Consider the following 18981-nt stretch of genomic DNA (forward strand, 5'->3'; position numbering starts at 1 on the left):
TATACAGTGGTCTCATCACTCTATTACTTGGCCACCAAATCATTTTTCAGACCACTCTTTGGTCCTTGCATACACTAGTGCTTTGATTCCTGAGTACAGAGTAAAGTTCTTATTCCCTGGTCTGAATATGGTAAATGCAGTGGCTGTGTAAAAAGTTATAAAGGAAGAGCCTAATAAATACCGGTTGGAAGGCCGTTGTAGGAAATATGTAGATTGGCTGGCTTTTGTCTAACAGCGTTGAGATACGTGAACCAGAAAACAGTGACCCTCCCAAGCTATATAATATGTATGACTCATCCTTACTTATCCTGTCATTTCAGTTTTTGTTTTATCCCCCAGACCCTTGGAATAAATAAAGTTACTGCTTACTTAACTAAGTTATCTTTAAGATAGATCAGTTAGGCTGGGCTCTAATATTTTTGGTAACTATTACGAATAATAACAGCAAAAGATTAAACCATTTCCACTGCTGAGTAACTTTTGAAAGTAATTATTTTATATTTAAAAGTCAGAATAGCCATAAAAAAGCAGACGGGGGCTTCCCTGGTGGCACAGTGGTTAAGAATCCGCCTGCCAATGCAGGGGACACGGGTTTGAGCCCTGGTCCGGGAAGATCCCACATGCCGCAGAGCAACTAAGCCCGTGTGCCACAACTACTGAGCCTGCGCTATAGAGCCTGTGCGCCGCAACTACTGAAGCCAGCGAGCCACAACTACTGAGCCCGCGAGCCACAACTACTGAAGCCCGCGTGCCTAGAGCCCGTGCTCCGCAACAAGAGAAGTCACCACAATGAGAAGCCCGCACACCACAACGAAGAGTAGCCCCCGCTCGCCACAACTAGAGGAAGCCCACGCGCAGCAACAAAGACCCAACGCGGCCAAAAATAAATAAATTAATTAATTTTTAAAAAAAGCAGATAGGGCTAAAACAAGTTGATTTTTGTCTTTAAAGGAGATACTTGCAACAAATAATTATTGTCAAGGATATATAAAGAACTTATACAGATCAAATAAAAATAAACAATACAACAGAAAAATAGGCAAAAGACATGAATGGCATCTCACAGAAGATACTCATATGGCCAATAAACATATGGAGAAATACTTCATAGGTAATCAGTGAAATGAAAATCAAGACCAAAACGCGATCCCATTTTACATCCAACTGAATGGCAAAAAATAAGTCTGACAATACCAAGTGTTGTAGAGGATGTAGAGAACAGGATCTCTTTTACATTACTGGGGGAAGTGTTTATTGGTTCAACCACTGAAAAAAACAGCTTGAAAGTCTTAGTCTGAAGTTGTACATTCATATACCCAACAACCCAGCAATTTTATTCCTAAGCATATATCTAGGAGAAACTCCTTCAAGAATGCTTTAGCTGCAGTTGTTTGTAATAACAAAAAACTGGTAACATTCCAACTGTCCATTGATAGGAAAACAGACAAATTGTGTTAGTCACACAATGGAATGCTATTCAGCAATGAAAATAAATGAGGCATAGCACAATCATATAGATGACTTGATAATAAAATATGTAATAAAATAGCATGTCTCAAAAAATTAATACATACCATATTTTATTTTACACACTGTAGACTAATGACGGTATATCATGAATTAAAGATTAAGGTTAATACAATTCTGTGCACCCAACGTCCATTGAAGAAAGAAAAACAACATACACACCTTTTTAAGGTTCTACAATTTGTTTTTGTATTAATATAGGACTCCAAATAATGGTTACTAAAACATGAGTGGTTGTTCTATAGGAAAATGGGTTAATGACCTTATAATGTATTCTAAAACTCCAACTATGACTATTGAGTTTTGAGTATATTTTAAGAAAATTGACACCTTTTTAAAAAAGGGCCCTGAAAATGGTTAAAAGTTTTAGAAACTATAGCAGTTAGAGGAACTGGAGGTATTGAGCAAGAAAAAGGGATGCCTTGGAGGAGGGTGGGGAAAGGGAGAGAGAAAGGAGATGAGAATTAATTTTAAACATAATAACTAACATATGAAGGATGGATGAATTAGGATGAATTTAGGTTTCCGTAGCTTCAGATTATATAAGAACCAATGAGAAAACTATTTCTAGTTCAAAACAATTTAAGAACTAATAATTAGAAAGTCTCAAAATTGAATGGTCTGCCTTACAAGATGGTGAGCTCCCTATCATGAGAAATATTTCAGTAAGTCTTGGTTAATTACCCAGCCATCAGAGTTACTGAACAAATGTTTCTTATACTGGACAGTTCCAGTACTGAGATTTTATGATTTTTTTAAAACTACATGTGATATAATCTTCCAAAATATTGGGTAAAATGGCACTTATTTTTCCCCTGAATTATTATTATTTTTTTTGGCTTATACATCACTCAGTATTCATACTCACTGGTTTGATATCATTCTCCAAAGAAGCAAGGAAGTCTCCTCTTGTCACCTGCAGGCTCTCTGCTTTCTCCATGTCCACTTCCACTTTAGTACTGGCCTAATTAGAAATGAAAACAAAACGTTAACGACTTCCAAGATTTAAGAATATTTTCAGCCTAAGAATACAACACCTGAGGATATAAAAGGCATATTTCCACAGACAAAAAAAAATCTCTCTCAAATTCACAAACATACACACACACACACACACACACACACATATACATACATACCTACATATACATATATTATGCCTTTTGCCTGAACAACTCCACTTCTAGGTGTTTATCCCATGAATATACTCACAAATGTACACAAAGTTATATGTACCAGGATATCTACTAGAGTAATTTGTAATAGCCGAAGACTGGAAGCAAATTAAATGTCCATGAAGAGGGTACCGGTCAAGTAAATTATCACATATCTTTACCAAAGAACACTGGATAGCGGCTTTTTTTTTTTTTTTCCCCCAAAATGAGGCACGAGGAGGAGAAACTATATAGAGAGGGTCTCTAGGAACAGTGGTTTTCATCCTCGGCTGCCTATCAGAATAACGCCGAGAGTCTTTAAAGATATACACACACACACCCCTACATACTTATATAGATGCCCAGCCCCACCCTGCAGGATTTTGATTTAACAGGTCCAGCAGAGGGTCCAGGCATTTACATTTTCATAAAGTGCACAGGTGGTTCTGATGCTGAACCAGGTTTGTGAACCCTTATTCTAGGAGACCAAGGACCTACAACTTTGATTTTTACTCATACTCTGTGCTTGAGAATCTATGTGCCAGCTCCAAATATTCTGCTTACTGCACCTGGAGCTACCACTTAGAACAGACATCTGGAGAAGCATCAAGGCCTTTATCAGCACTTGGAGCTGCCTGGACCTGATGAGTGATTGAGATACCAACACACTTTTTAATGTGACTGGGCTCACTCTCAATAGCACAAGGCAAGTGAGTCTAATTCTTAAAATGGTACTACGGGCTTTTAAAAAACATATCTTCAAAAAAATCTGACTATAAAACCAAAGTATGTTAAGCAGTATCAACCTTCCAAAGGTTATTATAAAATATGAGTCATGTTCCTTTAGGAATGGACTGCTGAGACAAATAAAATGACAAACATTTTGTAAAACTCAGCCTTATGGGACAAAAAGAACTCTGTCAGAAAACTAGATCAAGATGGCAAACAGAACACTTTTATTTGTCTCCCTTCCTGCCCCAAATCCCATGAAATGACAGAAAGTGAGAAAGAAAGGTTAAAAAGCATGGAACATGTATCTGGAAGTTTTAACACTGATCTAAGAAGAGTCTCAGAAGGAGAGAAGAGAAAGAATGATAGAGAAAAAACAATAAAAGACAGAAGAAAAAAAATTTCTCTGGCTGAAGAAAGGTGTATCTTTGCAGTTTAAAGGTTTCAGTGAGTGATCAGGGTAAATGAAAAGAAACCCACCTCTGTCTAGACACAGTGTTGTAAACTATCAGAACACCAAAGGTGAAGAGAAATTTCTAGAACCTTTTTGAGAGACAAAAACAGGTCACCTGTAAAAGGAACCAGAATAAACACTAGAAACTAGAAGACAATGTAACCATGTCTTCAAAAATCCATCTGGCTATCTATCTATCCTAGAAAATGATTCTCGTATGTACATAGGGAGGCACAGGCAAGCATTTTCATAACAGTGTTATGAAATACTATTATGATTTCCTTTTAGAGTGAAACTGAATTCAAATGACAGAAACATATAGCAATATGAAGGGAAAATCTTGTCTATCTTTCAGCATTTGCTGAAAAATATGACAGATTTCAGGACTGGAGCTGGTGTGAACCTTGCATTTTTACTAAGAAAGGACTCACCCAATGAATTAAAGTGAATTAAGATGACTGGGGGACAGCTATTTTAGAACAAGTTGTTTTTAGACACTCCAGGAATTTCAGAAGTCACCTAATTGTAAGTAATCAATATTACAATGATAAACCTTTCATACCTATTCATTAAAATAAGTTTTCTAAGGACTTCTCTCGGCTAACTTTTACTATTTTGTCAAAATCGCAAAATGTTATTTAAAAAAATCTACAATTCTGAATTTTTACTCATTCAGAAAACCTTTTCTTATTTGTCTGAATTAGTGTGATTTTTTCTGCATTTTATTTGTAACAGCTAATCAATATGGAAGAGGCAACATCTTTCAGCTTATACCTGCAGAAACTAATAAACTTGTATTTCAACACTAGCAAATATCCAGTGGTCACACTTAAATTTCATAACCTTTTAAATCTGACCTTTCAAAGTTCTTATCATTCCTCTTAAATTAAGGGTAGAATGACCTTAATCATTCAAAATTCTACAGAAAATAAAAAAGAATTTTATTGAAATTTTGCAAACATAAATCAGCTTTGATTCAGTTGTAAAGTGTGTGTGTGTGTGTGTTTGTGTGTGTGTGTGTCCTCAATTTATTTCCTTACAACAGATTAGAGCAGAAGAAATTTGTGTTATCTTCTCTACCTGAAGCAGAAATCCCTTGCAAGCTAAAAACAACCAAATGTCACATGAATTTTAGTTGACCACAAACATGGGTTCAAGCACAAATGACATGCACATCAGGTGTTCATGACTGGATTTTCCACTTGCGTCAAAAAACCTGAAAGAACAGTTTAACAGGGAAGACTTGTTTAGTTTATTCCACCTGACTTTGTTTAAACCTAATTCTTTTGAAAAGGAAGCAAAATAATACTAATAATGGCTTTTTTTTTGGCCACGCCAGTCGGCTTGCGGGATCTTAGTTCCCCAACCAGGGATTGAACCCAGGTCCTGGCAGTGAGAGCACTGAGTCCTAACCATTGGACTGCCAGGGAATTCCCAATAATGGCTTTTTATAATACAAAGAAAGAACATCATAATAAACAGACGAATGTTGTGTGTAAGTCCTACACCAACTGTAAGTCATAAGTTTCAAATTAAATACTTACTCATCAATCACTACTAATAAAGCTATAAATATGTACAGAAATGAGAATACTAAAAGTGTGTGCCTTTTGTTCAACTGAGGAAGAGTCTTGTTGGGAAAACAATGTTTAAAGACCTGGACAGTGCAGATTTTTTTAAATACAGAAAAGAAAGTAAATGTTAGTACTATTTCTTTTTTGGTAGTGAGGTTAGTGTCTTAGATATCTCTCCCTTCCCCGAAGTACCTGTGAAGTCCCTTGCATTAGATATTCCACAGATACCCAAAAAAACCAAAAGGTGTTTGGTACAAAAGGTGTTGATCACAAGCCTATATGCATCATCTGAAGTTTAAATGAAAGATAATTCAACCACATGGAAAAAGTGAGGGAAATAATGTCCACTATTTGCACTACTTTTTTTTTTTTTTTAAAGATTTATTTATTGATTGATTGAGTGAGTGATTGCTATTCTGGGTCTTCGTTTCTGTGCTAGGGCTCTCCCCAGTTGCGGCAAGCGGGGGCAACTCTTCATCGCGGTGCGCGGGCCTCTCACCATCGTGGCCTCTCCCGTTGCGGAGCACAGGCTCCAGACGCGCAGGCTCAGCAGTTGTGGCTCACGGGCCCAGTTGCTCCGCGGCATGTGGGATCTTCCCAGACCAGGGCTCGAACCCGTGTCCCCTGCATTAGCAGGCAGACTCTCAACCACTGCGCCACCAGGGAAGCCCTGCACTACTTCTTACTTGCAAATCTAAAAGGATAACATATTCTGTACAGTGGTGGTGAACATTTTAGCTTTAAATCAGAAATATTATAACTGCAAATAGTCAACAAAAATCAGAAACTCAGATATTGAAAAGGATGTATACAGTATCCTCTCAAATCACCCAATAATAACAAAAATGGAAGTAAACATTTATATAGTTTGTAAGGCACTTCCACAAACAGTATTTGATTTCATTTTCACAAAAACTTGATGAAATAGGTAGTTATTCCCCCTTGACAAATCAGAAACAAAAAAAGTGGCAAGAACTGTAACACATAACCACACCTCCTGACTACAGAACTTGTGATTTTTCCACCGTTTCTCATTGCCCCGTGTGTAAATAAATCCAATACATGCTTAAAGAAAGCATGTTTCTTGACAATGGCTTAGAGACACTTTGGGATAAGATTATTGTGATAAAAATGACAAATGACTAAATAAGATAAAAATTCAGTGGCTAATGCATATGAAAAATCTGATACCTAATAAACTAGCTATTGTGGATTATAGAATCAAGAAGCACTGGTGTGGTCTGAGGTGAAAGATCGGTATGGTGGGGAGCAATTTTCACATCATTTATACAATTTTTCTTGAAGTCACCATCACTTTTTCTAAGACATTTCTTATGGCAAGGAGAAAGAATGGATGAATGAAATGAATGGATCCATTCTATAAAGGACCCAATACTATATTTCCCACACTATCCAGTCCTTTGGCATTCTCAATTTTTTTTTGTTTTGTTTTAATGCAGTAGTACTAGTATCCTCCTCCCCACTGGGTCTCCAGTATTTAAAAGAGGTTTACCATCTTGTCTAAAGTGGCCTCTTCCATTATGGCATTCTTGAGCTAGAACAAAGTCAGTTCCATTATGTAGGGGAATTATGGCTTATAGATAGAGTTTGATTCAGAATACATATTTACTAATTTAAAAAATATTTACTAAACAGCTACCATATTCTCAGTATTAAGACCTATATGAAATACTGTGGGAGATTCAGAAATGAATAAGATATGGACTTAAAGTCTACAACAGGGGTTGACAAACTTTTTCCGTAAAGGGCCAGATAGTAAATATTTTAGGCTTTGTGGGCCATGCAGTCTCTTTTGCAAATACTCAACTCTGCCATTGTAGCATGAAAGCAGCCACAGACAATACATAAATGAACAGGAGTGGCTGTGTTCCAAAAAAACTTTATTTATAAGAACAGGTGGTTGGCTGGATACGGCCCATGGGCCACAATTTACCAACCCTTGGTTTAAAACCATTGCCAGCGTATACCCGAATAAAACATACTCGACCTGACTGTTCAGGCTTTTACTATTTCCTGCGTGAATTGTTATACAAGTTCCCCTCTCTTGTCTTACATCACTAACTTCACTCCCCTAAATACTCCACTCGACACAGCTGCCAGAGTGAGCTTATGTTTTAACACTACGTCACTGCTATTCTGAAAACTCTTCAATGGCTTAGCACTACTCACAGAAAAGAAGTCCATACTTCTTAGCACCGTATAAAAGGCTCTTTGTGCTCCATCCCCTGCTTTAGCCTCTGACGTATCCCCCACGTCTCTCTCTACCTCCCCTTCCCTACCTTTTATGCTGCAGCAATACTGAATTACTCTAACACAACATGCTGTTTGTATGTCTCTGTTCCTTTGCATATTTGTTCTTTCTACCTAAAATGCCTGACTCCATCAGGAAACATATCCACCCAGAAATTCCTCTGTGAAGGCTCCTCTCACCCGACAAGCTGACCACACCTGACACCTTTTCACTTCCTTACCCCGTATGTACTTTCTATTACTGCATGTGGAGGATTAGACTGTGAGCTGCTCAAGGGTAGGCAACTGGAGCATTAACCCCTAGTACAGTGTCTGGCACACACTAGGCTAGATAAACCCACTGATCGAAAGTCAACAGAAGGTACTGTAAATGACGCATTACTATTTCTTTTTTTTTTTTTTTGGCCGCACTGTGTGGCTTGCGGGATCTTAGTTTCCCCACCAGGGATTGAACCTGGGCCACCGCAGTGAAACCGCCAAGTCCTAACTACTGGACCGCCAGGGAATTTCCGATACATTACTAGTTCAAGAAGGAATAGAACACACCATTCTTGAAAGGGAGAATCAGAAAAAGTTTGAAGAAAGTGGTGGTACATGAGCCAGGTATTGAAAAGATAAGTAAACATAGAGGGTAAAGGTTCTCAGTGAAGGAAAAAAAAAAAAAAAAAAAAGAGGCAACAGCAGAGAAGTAGAAAAATACATTAATATCTGATGACTGGTAAATATTCAATATTTTAGTTTGGCTAAAGTGTATGGAGGATAACTGGGAACACATCAGGAAAGGCCAATTTAGGGTCAGATCTAAGAGGACCTTAAAGACCAGACTAAGACTTCTGTACTTTGTTCTGTAGATCATGGTGAGTCACTGAAAGTTTCTGAAGAATAGAATGGTGTGAAACAGGAAGGTTAATCAAACAGAAGACAGGTGGTGGCAATGAGAACTGAAAGATACTGCCAAGATAGAACTGACAAAATTTGGCAAATAACTTGATGTAGGACACAGTAGAGTGGTAGAAATCAAAGATAATCTTGGAGTTTTAAGCTTGGGAAATTGGGATAAATAGGGAAGTAGGTGCAGGAAGGAAAGTAGTAAAAAAAAAAAAAACAAAAAAAAAAAACCCAAAAAAGTGAATTTGGTTTTGGAATATTAAATTTGAGACCTGATAACACATCCAGGTAGAGGTATTTGGTATAAATCTGAAAGTGGGAGAAAGATACTTTCAAGAGACGAGACGTAAATCTGGGAGTCATCTAACTACAGGTGATAAGTAAAACCTGAAGAGAAGCGATGGTAAAGGATCAAATGCACTTTATCAAATTTTATTTACCAAAATGAAAGTATCCTTTGTATGTAGTTCTACCAAAGTATCAATAACATTATTGTATTAATTTGCAAACATATCCATTTCCCTGACTCTCTACTCCTTGTGGGAAAAGGTCGTGCTTTATTATCTTTGTGTCTCCCGCTTAATACCTTGAGAATAGCAGGTATTCAATATATTTACTTAATGAAGCAGCCCCCGTAATTCTAGCATGTAGAAAATCCAACTTCCTATGTCATGTTACAAGTCAACACGAAAAAATTCTTCAAAATCTTCATCTTCACATGTCTGTATCAAATGGTGGCAATCTAAGGTAAATGGGTCAGTGGTTACCATGGGGCAGATGCTACCATTATCTTTTTTCCAACTACTCGGAAGATTTAGCAGTTGACAATTAATTCCTATACCTTTTACCATGTCTATTCTCCATCAAAAGTCAGTATTACCCTAGTCCTTAGTATGCTTGAAAGGAAAGAGAAAGAATACTGGCATGGTATTTACAGGGCTGCAGACTCCTAATATGGCAGTTGATTTTACTGACCTTTATGTGCCTGTTCATAGCAGTGGACTGTGCTGCTCGCACCAGACCCTCGAGCTCAGCACCGCTGAAGTTCTTGGTCTCTACGGCCAGTTCTTTGATGTCTACATCAGCAGAGAGCAACTGATGCCCTCTCATCCTTGCTGTGTGGATGTGAAGGATCTGGAGTCGGCCTTTCTCATCTGGTAAGCCTGATAAAATTGAAAATAAAATAGAGATTATTATAATCTTAATGTTTTTCTTATAGGTACTCAAGCGTGTCAATACCTGCTTCTGATACACAACTTTTCTAACAAATATTAAGTTATATGACTTTGCTCCTGCTAATGAACTCTAATTACACTCCCCTCCCCCAATCAGTGACAGATCTATTTACCTATCTCCATTTTAACTTCCAGTCTTCCAGGTCGAAGGAGAGCCTCATCTATGAGATCTGGTCTGTTGGTCATTCCTGAGCACAGTTGTTAAAACAAAACAACACACAAATTATCAGAATTCAAAAATAAGATAAAATGTCCCTTCAGTATGTGTAAGAATAGCAATTTCCCTGACAAGCTAAGAGGACATTTTATAAAAGTCAAATAGAAAAGCAGTCATTTTCAAAAATATCATTTGTTCTCGACCTAATGAAAATACCTGGGGACTTTGCTTTAGTATTTCACTACTGTACAGGCCAGTGGAATATAAATGTAATGAAAGCTTCAAATATTTAAAAAGAAAATTTTAGGTTCAGAGAGGGCAAGTAAACTGTCAAAGTGAGAGAGGGGCAATGTGAACATGATCTGTCTGACCCCAACATCCCTTCTCTTTTTTGAAGGCCAATGGTTTTCAACCTTCATAAATGGCAGAATTTTTGTTTTGTTTTGTTTTGTTTTCAAAGTCATCTTAAGAAGAACTTCAGTACATAAAGCAGTTAAAAAGATAAGTTATAATAGGGATGCATGATCTGAAGCTCAAACCCTGGCCGCACAGACCGTGAAGTACCTCTGAGGACTCCTGGAGGCCTACAGGACCCAGTTTGAAAACCACTGCATTACACTGTGCAGCCTTTTTCACTTGTTAACTATAAGTTTAAAGCCATGAGTTGGGACTTCTCTGGTGGTCCAGTGGTTAAGAATCCACCCTCCAATGCAGGGGACGTGGGTTCGATCCCTGGTTGGGGAACTAAGAGTCCACGTGCCACAACTAGAGAGAAGCCCATGTGCCGCAACGAAGAGCCCACGTGCCGCAACGAAAGATCCCACATGCCACAACTAAGACCCGACGCAGCCAAAAATAATAAAAAATAAATTAAAAAAAATAAGTGAGGATTTTTATTAAAAAAAAAAAAAAGCCATGAGTCACTAAAACCCATTTTTCATTTGTCCTATTAAGGCTAGACATTAAAATAGTAAAATTCTTCAATATCACTTGATTCTAATTTGGAAACATTGGCAAAATAGTATAATTACAAGCTACACAAATCTGAATTCAGAACCTATGTATCTAATGTTTTTGAAATCATAGTACTTTTTTTTTTTTTAAACCAAGCGAACATACCAATGACTAAGATGTTGTTTAGTTGCTCTACCCCATCAATTTTGGACAGCAACTGGTTGACGACAGTGTCATGAACTCCTGTGCTACCAGCCATGCTCCCTCTCTGTTTGCAGATGGCATCAATTTCATCAAAGATGATGATGTGCAAACCACTGTTAGCACCAAGCTAGTAAAAGAAATTACATTAAAGGTCATAATTTGAATATATTATTAAACAAACTAATCAAAAAAGCAAAACAAAGCTTTCTCGCCTTTTGACTAATAAATGTAGCCAGTATAATCATGATTGCTGCCCTCTCAAAGGTGTTGGAACTGCAGTCTCAGAATTCTGCAAAGTGAAAAGGCATTCCCCAGAACCTCATATTTAATAGACGTAAAACGAAAACACACATTATATACTGATGAAAGTGAATAGTCCATCACAACTAACTATTCATTCACACACATTTCTTATCTCACTCTTTGAAAGAAGAACTGTCAAGCATTTCTTAAGTCAATGAACGGCAGCTCCCTCCCATTTTCCCTGAGTTTTGGTGAGAGGATAGCCCCCAAAGCAGTAAGTTTAATATTTTTCATACTATATAGCTGAAGAGTAACTCCACACAGAGGTGGACTGGGAATTGGGCAAATGGGAGAAGATATTGAACTTGATTCATATTCAGTTATATCATATGAAAACAGATTGCTTCTTCTGAACAGTAAAGTGAGAACAAAGTTTATAAAAAGAACATGGTCAAGCAGGTGCTGTTTCCTCTACATAGTGATTTCTGTTTTACTTTGTCAGGTATAGAATAATCATTAAAAGAAATCAGTTTATATATTTTGAACTTTTAATAGATGCAAATACTTTTAAATGCCAATAATTCACTAGGTTAAGTTAACATGGACCTTCTAGCAATTTATATTTAAGTAATTAAGTCTCTTGTTAGGAACCAAAGGGGGAAGTGCATTGCAGAGATTTTTTTTTTAAACAAAAACCATTAGGGATTAGCAAAACAAAACAGGTGAAAATGAACATAACCTAAATATGACAACATACAGATGGTATAAATGATGGGCATAATGAGATTCAAGATTAGATATGGTTGGTATTCACTAAAACTCTGGCAAGGATATCATTTTTTTTTTTAAATAGACTTAAAAATTTTATTATGAAAGTATTAGATGTTAACTGAGCAAAAGTTATAAAACAAATAGAAATAAGTTAAAAATAAACTATATTATATTGCTTAAAGATAAATGCTGTTAATGCAGATTTATTTTTGTTTTAATTTTATTTTAATTAAAAATTGGAAACTCACTGCATCTTGCATTCTCTTCAACATTAACTGTTTTTTAAAAACAATTTAAAATTGTTATTTTGGGTTCTAATTGCAAAATACATGATCACTACAGAAAACTTGGAAAAAAGTTTTCCAAGTTACCAAAAGATGTAAAGAAATCTCAGTCATCCAAAATTCAACTAGCTAGAAATAACTGATATTATTAATTTGGTACTACATAAAAAGTTTGTATCTCTTTTTTTCAGCCCAGATATTATCTTAAGCCCTTTCCCATGTCTATAAATACAGCTATACATTATGATTTTTAATGGCTCCATAATATTTCATCATACGACTGGTTTCACAATTTTATCCCCCTACTCCACATTAATTCTTTACTGTCACATATTTAATAATTTCTAAGTTTTTAGTACAAGAAGTTGTTGCAATGAACATTTTTATACCTAAATCTTTGACAATATGTATGATTACTTCATGAAGGCAAATTGTTATGTTAAAAGGTGTTTTGAGTATTTTAATGCTCTTGAAATAGGCTTTCAAATATTTTTCTAGAAAGGTTTTATCATTTTGTAACAATCCTACCACCGTATATGACAGTGCCTATCTTGGTATATCCTCGAAAGTAATGAATACTAGAAATTTTTAAAAGTAGTTACCAACTTGATGGATGAATGATGGTATTTTTCAATCATTTTTAATTGGCATTAGTCTAATTATTGACGAGGCTAGCACTTTTTAAAATCATTTTTTTTTACCATTGATAATTTTTCTCTTATTATTTGTTCATGTCCTCTGTACATTTTTCTGTTGGGATTTAATAATTTTTATTGATCTATAAAAATTATTTATATATTAAGGGTATTATTATATTTATTATAAATGTTTTATCCCAGTTTGCTATTTGTCTTTTAATTTTACTTATGGTATATTTTTGATAAATGGAAGGGTTTTAAAAAATGTATTTTTACTAAACAGCCAACATTATCAATTTTTGTTTTTATGATGTTTTCCATTACTTTTATCCTTAAAATCCTCTCCCATTACAGACACTGGTAGTCACCTACATTTTCTTCTCTTGTAAATTTTTACTTTACATATAATTCTTTAGTCTATCTGGAATTTTATTTTTGTATATGGTACAAGTGAAGTAAGAATCCAAGTAATTCTTCCAAGAGTTAACTAACTGATCCAATATTGTTGACTAAATAACCTTTTCTTCACTGATTGAGATGCCATTTCTATCAGGCTTTATATTTTTATATATGCTAGATTATTTCCAGCCTATACTATGGACTATAGCAGTAGTTTGGGCAAGCTCTTACCCTCCACACATTCTTCTTCTTTTTTATAACTGTCTTGGCTACTTTCAACCATGTTTACTTCCTGATGATTATTAGACTCATTCTACTAGAGTAAAAACAACTTCCTCCAATGAGAAACAAACAAAAAAAAGTAAAAAAGCCAAGCTTTGATTGGAATTAAGATTCAATCTCTAAATTAGTTTAGGAAGTACTAATATCTTTATAGCATATTCAGTTCTTAAGAATATGTCTCTCCAATTATTCAAGTCTTTTACATCTCCCAATAAAGTTTTGTACTTTTTGTCATATTAATTCATTCATAACATTCCTAACTATTTATGTTTTTTTGGTTGCAGTTGTGCATGGGATTTTTACATTATATTTCAAAAACAGTATATATGAAGAAATATTAATTTTTGTATATTTATTTTATATCTGGCTACTTAACTTCTAACATCTAAGTTTTTTTAGTTGATTCTTTTGAATTTTCTAAGTAGACAATCATATTACCTACAAATAGAACTTTGTGTCCTCCTAAATCACAGGTATACTTGTTTTGGGGTATGAGAAATTATTCCTGAACAAAGACATGTAGAAGGAGAAAGAGAGGGCCTAACAGATAAGAATTTAGAAGCATGCAGGGCCACTTGAGCAAACGGCTAAGAGGCAATCCAGGCCATATAAAAGAGATAATAAAATTTACCTAACATGAGAAATAAAAGTTATAGTACTATAACAGGGAGCAGGCCTTTCTATTGAAACTCTCTCTCTCTCACTCTCTCACACACACACACACATATACACACATACTTGCAAAAGCAGAATCCTCTTTATGTAAGATGATTTTAATCCTGACTTTAGGATGGAAACTGAGAAATATGTAGTTGGAAGGTCAGTGAGAAACAATGGTATGTAAATGAGGTAAACAGAACCTGTAAGAGAGTTTTGGTGATGGGAGTAGTGATGACTAAAAAGCAAAGTCCTAGGTTTGGTTACTGCCTGCAAGTAGAAGGGGAAGTAACAGCAAAGGTAAGAAATTATCTTGTAGTTACGATAAGAAAGCTGTAGAAGGGAAAAGATGGAAGGGAAAAAAATTTTTTTTAAGTTTCTACCATAAGAAGATTAAAGAGTTAACAGGACATCTAATTAGAAATGTCCTCCAGAGAATAAGATATAAACTGAACAAAACAGGTGAGAAAGATAGATCTGAAAGTCATCTACAAATGGTAAAGAAGAGTATAGTAGCGAACTAGATTCTGTAAGAAGATGAATCATATAATTAAGCTGGAGGCATATAAAAGCAAGACAGATTCTGGGCTACAATACCAGAAGATGACTCCAATAAAGGCAACCCAAAGGAAAAAGGATCAAGCAAACATGACAAAGATAAAAGATGAAATGTTACATCAGAAGTAGGAAGAAAAACAGTTCTAAAAATGACCTGAAGGAAATTGGATTGGATCTAAAACACATCTGAATATATATTAAAAAAATAAAAAACAGATAAAACACTGTATGATCAAGCAATTCCACTCCTTGGTTTATAGCAGCTCTACTCATAACTGCCCCAAACTAGAACCAACCCAAATGCACTCTAGTCGGTGAGCAAATAAACAAACTATGGTACATCCATAAGATGGAATACTACTCAACAGTAAAAAGGGATGTTTGATACACACGACAACTCGGATGAATCTCAAAGGCAATATGATGAGTGAAAGAAGCCAGTCTCAAAAAGAAGAAGCCAGTCATAGTTACATACTATGATCCTATTTATATGACACTCAAAAAGACAAAAGTATAGGGATGGAAAACAGATCAGTAGTTACCGGGAGTTATTAGCAAAGGAACAGCATGAGGGAATTTTGGGGGGTGATGTAAATGTTCTGCATGTAGATTTTGGTGGTGGTTACATGAAACTACACACATGTTAAAATCTATAAAACGGTACACCAGAAAAGTTAGTTCTACTTCATAATAATAAACAAAAAATAGATACAGTATCTTATAACACATTCTATTATTCATTATTTGGAGTATTGTTCATTCTTTAATGCATTCTTATACAAGATGATACTCATGTGTTCATCAAGGTTTCCAAAATTTAACTAAGTTTCATTATATTTTTTTCTGAACATAACTTACAAATTGTTCTCTTTTCACAACTGTTTTAAAACTAAATTAAAATCTGAAAAAATTAACTTTATTTCTCAATTATTGTCATATTTATTGAACAGATGTCTGATGATAAGTGATAGCTTGTTGCTTAAAAAAATTTCAACACCAAAAACTATTCACCTTTCCATCTGTAGAGAAGACAGAGAATGAAGAATTGGAACTACAACCTTAGCTTTGCCAAACACTTCTATATAGTAGAGCATTAATGCTTGCTGTCTTCAAAGAAAAACTAGGACACTCCTGTTTGTGACTAAAAAGCTGTGAGATTCTACATTATTTTTAGAAAACATTTTTATTCAAAGTTGTCTGTCAATACAGCATAAAACAAAAAGCTGTTATAATGTGTGAATTTTGCTATCAATGTGCCTTATGTTACCAATGGAATCATGACTTCCTTCTCAGTCCAACCTCAAAAATCGTCTATGTGGAAGGGAAGCCAGAGACAATAAGGACACTGTGCTTGATTTAATGATCACAGGAGCAATCTTCCCTAAACATAATTCAGTACAATTCTGACCTTTTCAGAACCTTGCTAATCTTATGACTTGTCATCAGGTCCCTTCCGCCAACCTACTGAGTATGATAACATCAATTTCTACAGGTGTGTTACTTAAATAAAGGCAAGTTCTTACTGCAATAAATTAGGAATCAGGTAAGGAAGATGTCAAGATTAATGTTCACAGATTAATATAGCTGAATTATCAATAAACCCTTTACCAAAGAGTTTAAAGTTCCACAATGCAATTCTCTTCAACTCACTGACTTCTAGCTCTGTTCTTACCATTTGCAAAGTCTTCCCCCATAGAAACAGAGCTGATGCTGTGGAGCCCCTGGCAACAGCCTTGGAAAATGGCTGTTCTATATTTAGCTAGTTTGACCTATATGCAAGTGTTCATCTTTGTCAGCCTGGACTGTCCAGAATCACAGAGGTGATGCTTTTCTTTATTATGTAACACATATATACTCTCCATGGGGTCATTAACCGAATATACCAAGCCTTTCTGGATGTAAGGATTGAGAAAAGTATATCAGAAAAAGCTGGCTATGATTAATATCTACCTAGAAATTCTTTGCCAACTCAGTTTTATTATTAATAGTGTCATACTTAAACTGTCTGCAAGTTTAAAAACAGCACCAAAGATACCTATGCAGCCATGTGGAAACTATCACAACAGATTTTATAAAATGCTTCTCACCTGCACCTAATGTTTAATCCTCAGTATACCATTAGGGTCCACTTGAAAAACAATTTCAGTTTTTAATTTTCATTGTTAAGCAGTTTTAACTATTTATAAAGATTGATATCTCATGACTACGTTTTTTCTAGAAGTATTCCACAGGAACAAAACGGAAAATATATTTTTTTAAAAACAGAAAAAAAACTCATTCTATCTTGCAATTACTGCATGGGTCCACTGGATCTATTTATAAATCTAAGATATAATATGCTATTTCAAAATTCTAGAAATTATGTCATCATTACTCATCAATTATTCCTAACTGTACTGAAAAAGGTTAAAATAATAAGAAAATAAACAGATGGAATTGCTCTGAAGAATGATGCAATAGTGAAATAAATATCACGATGACATCAACTTTCAGCTTTTTCATTGTGTTGCCCAAAGTACTGCATCTTCTCTCAAGAAGGTATAAAAGTCTAGACACCATCCACCATCTTTGTTGCCTGATTTTAGCTTTAACTGAACACAGCTGAGAATTCAGATTTTTGTTTGTTTGTTTTTGTCCCTTGGCCTTCCTTGGCAAAGAAAAGAAAATCAACAGAGGAAAATATTTCATAATTATTAGATGAATCCAAAGATGAACGCAAAGAGTGAGATAGCAGCACCTGAGACACAAACGAAGATGGTGAAATGGATCATTATAAGTAAAATCTCAGACTCTGTGCCTTCAGATAATGGTATCCTACATAGCTTTTCTCAAACTCAAGGATGACTGAATATTTCTTTTTTTTTTTTAATAGATTTATTTATTTATTTTTGGCTGCTTTGGGTCTTCATTGTCGCGCGCAGGCTTTCTCTAGTTGTGGCGAGCGGGGGCTACTCTTCGTTGTGGTGCGCAGGCTTCTCATTACGGTGGTTTCTCTTGTTGCGGAGCATGGGCTCTAGGCGCGCAGGCTTCAGTAGTTGTGGCTCGCGGGCTCTAGAGTGTAGGCTCAGTAGGTGTGGCACACAGGCTTCAGTAGCTGTGGCTCGTGGGCTCCAGAGTGTAGGCTCAGTAGTTGGGGTGCATGGGCTTAGTTGCTCCGCGGCATGTGGGATCGTCCCGGACCACGGCTCGAACCCGTGTCCCCTGCATTGGCAGGCGGATTCTTAACCACTGCGCCACCAGGGAAGCCCTGAATAATATATTTCTAAGGACAAAAAGAAAATACAGCATTTTCATCCAGTTACTTATTCAACAGAAAGTCTTCATTGTGCAATATTTTTTTGATCAGCTAGGCCATCTCATTTTTTTCTAAAGGGACACATGACAGTATTCTTTCATCTCTTCTTTCATTTGTGTATCAGAATTTTCTTGACATGGTTTCTAGTAGACATATACTGAAGGCAGGTATTAGAGAGATAACAAGAAGAAAGAGATGATGGAGACATTTAAAAATTGGATTGGGGGACTTTCCTGGTGGCACAGTGGTTAAGAATCTGCCTGACAATGCAGGGGACACGGGTTCGGGCCTTGGTCCAGGAAGATCCCACATGCTGTGGAGCAACTAAGCCCGTGCGCCACAACTACTCAGCCTGCACTCTAGAGCCCGCGAGCCACAACCACTGAAGCCCACGAGCCTAGAGCCCGGGCTTTGCAACAAGAGAAGCCACTGCAATGAGAAGCCCGCGCACTGCAAGGAAAAGTAGCCCGTGCTCGCCACAACTAGAGAAAGCCCACGTGCAGCAACGAAGACCCAATGCAGCCATAAATAAATAAAGTTAAAATGATACTTAAAAAAAATTAGATTGGCCATTCTAAAAGGTGTATACAAATCTAAAAATAAAAATATTTTGCAATTATGGAGAGCCTGGTGTCCATCACCTCTTCAACAAAATTATAAGCCAAAGATTTTTTAAAAAACTCTTCAAGTATTGTCTTGACGATGCA

At 36.0% G+C, this 18981-nt stretch overlaps 1 protein-coding gene across 1 annotated transcript in view; it reads right to left on the reverse strand.

Moving 5' to 3' along the window:
* The window catches only part of NSF (N-ethylmaleimide sensitive factor, vesicle fusing ATPase), a 158593-nt gene that overhangs the window by 45527 nt on the left and 94085 nt on the right, over window positions 1–18981 (reverse strand). Inside the window, exons 10-13 of the mRNA XM_061176781.1 lie at window positions 11109–11274; window positions 9946–10020; window positions 9573–9760; window positions 2396–2491 (exon numbers count right to left, since the gene is read on the reverse strand). Coding sequence (XP_061032764.1) covers window positions 2396–2491; window positions 9573–9760; window positions 9946–10020; window positions 11109–11274 — 525 coding nt within the window. The remainder of the gene's footprint in view (window positions 1–2395; window positions 2492–9572; window positions 9761–9945; window positions 10021–11108; window positions 11275–18981) is intronic.

This window comes from Eubalaena glacialis, chromosome 19 (genome assembly GCF_028564815.1).
Source record: "Eubalaena glacialis isolate mEubGla1 chromosome 19, mEubGla1.1.hap2.+ XY, whole genome shotgun sequence".
Lineage (NCBI taxonomy): Eukaryota > Metazoa > Chordata > Mammalia > Artiodactyla > Balaenidae > Eubalaena > Eubalaena glacialis.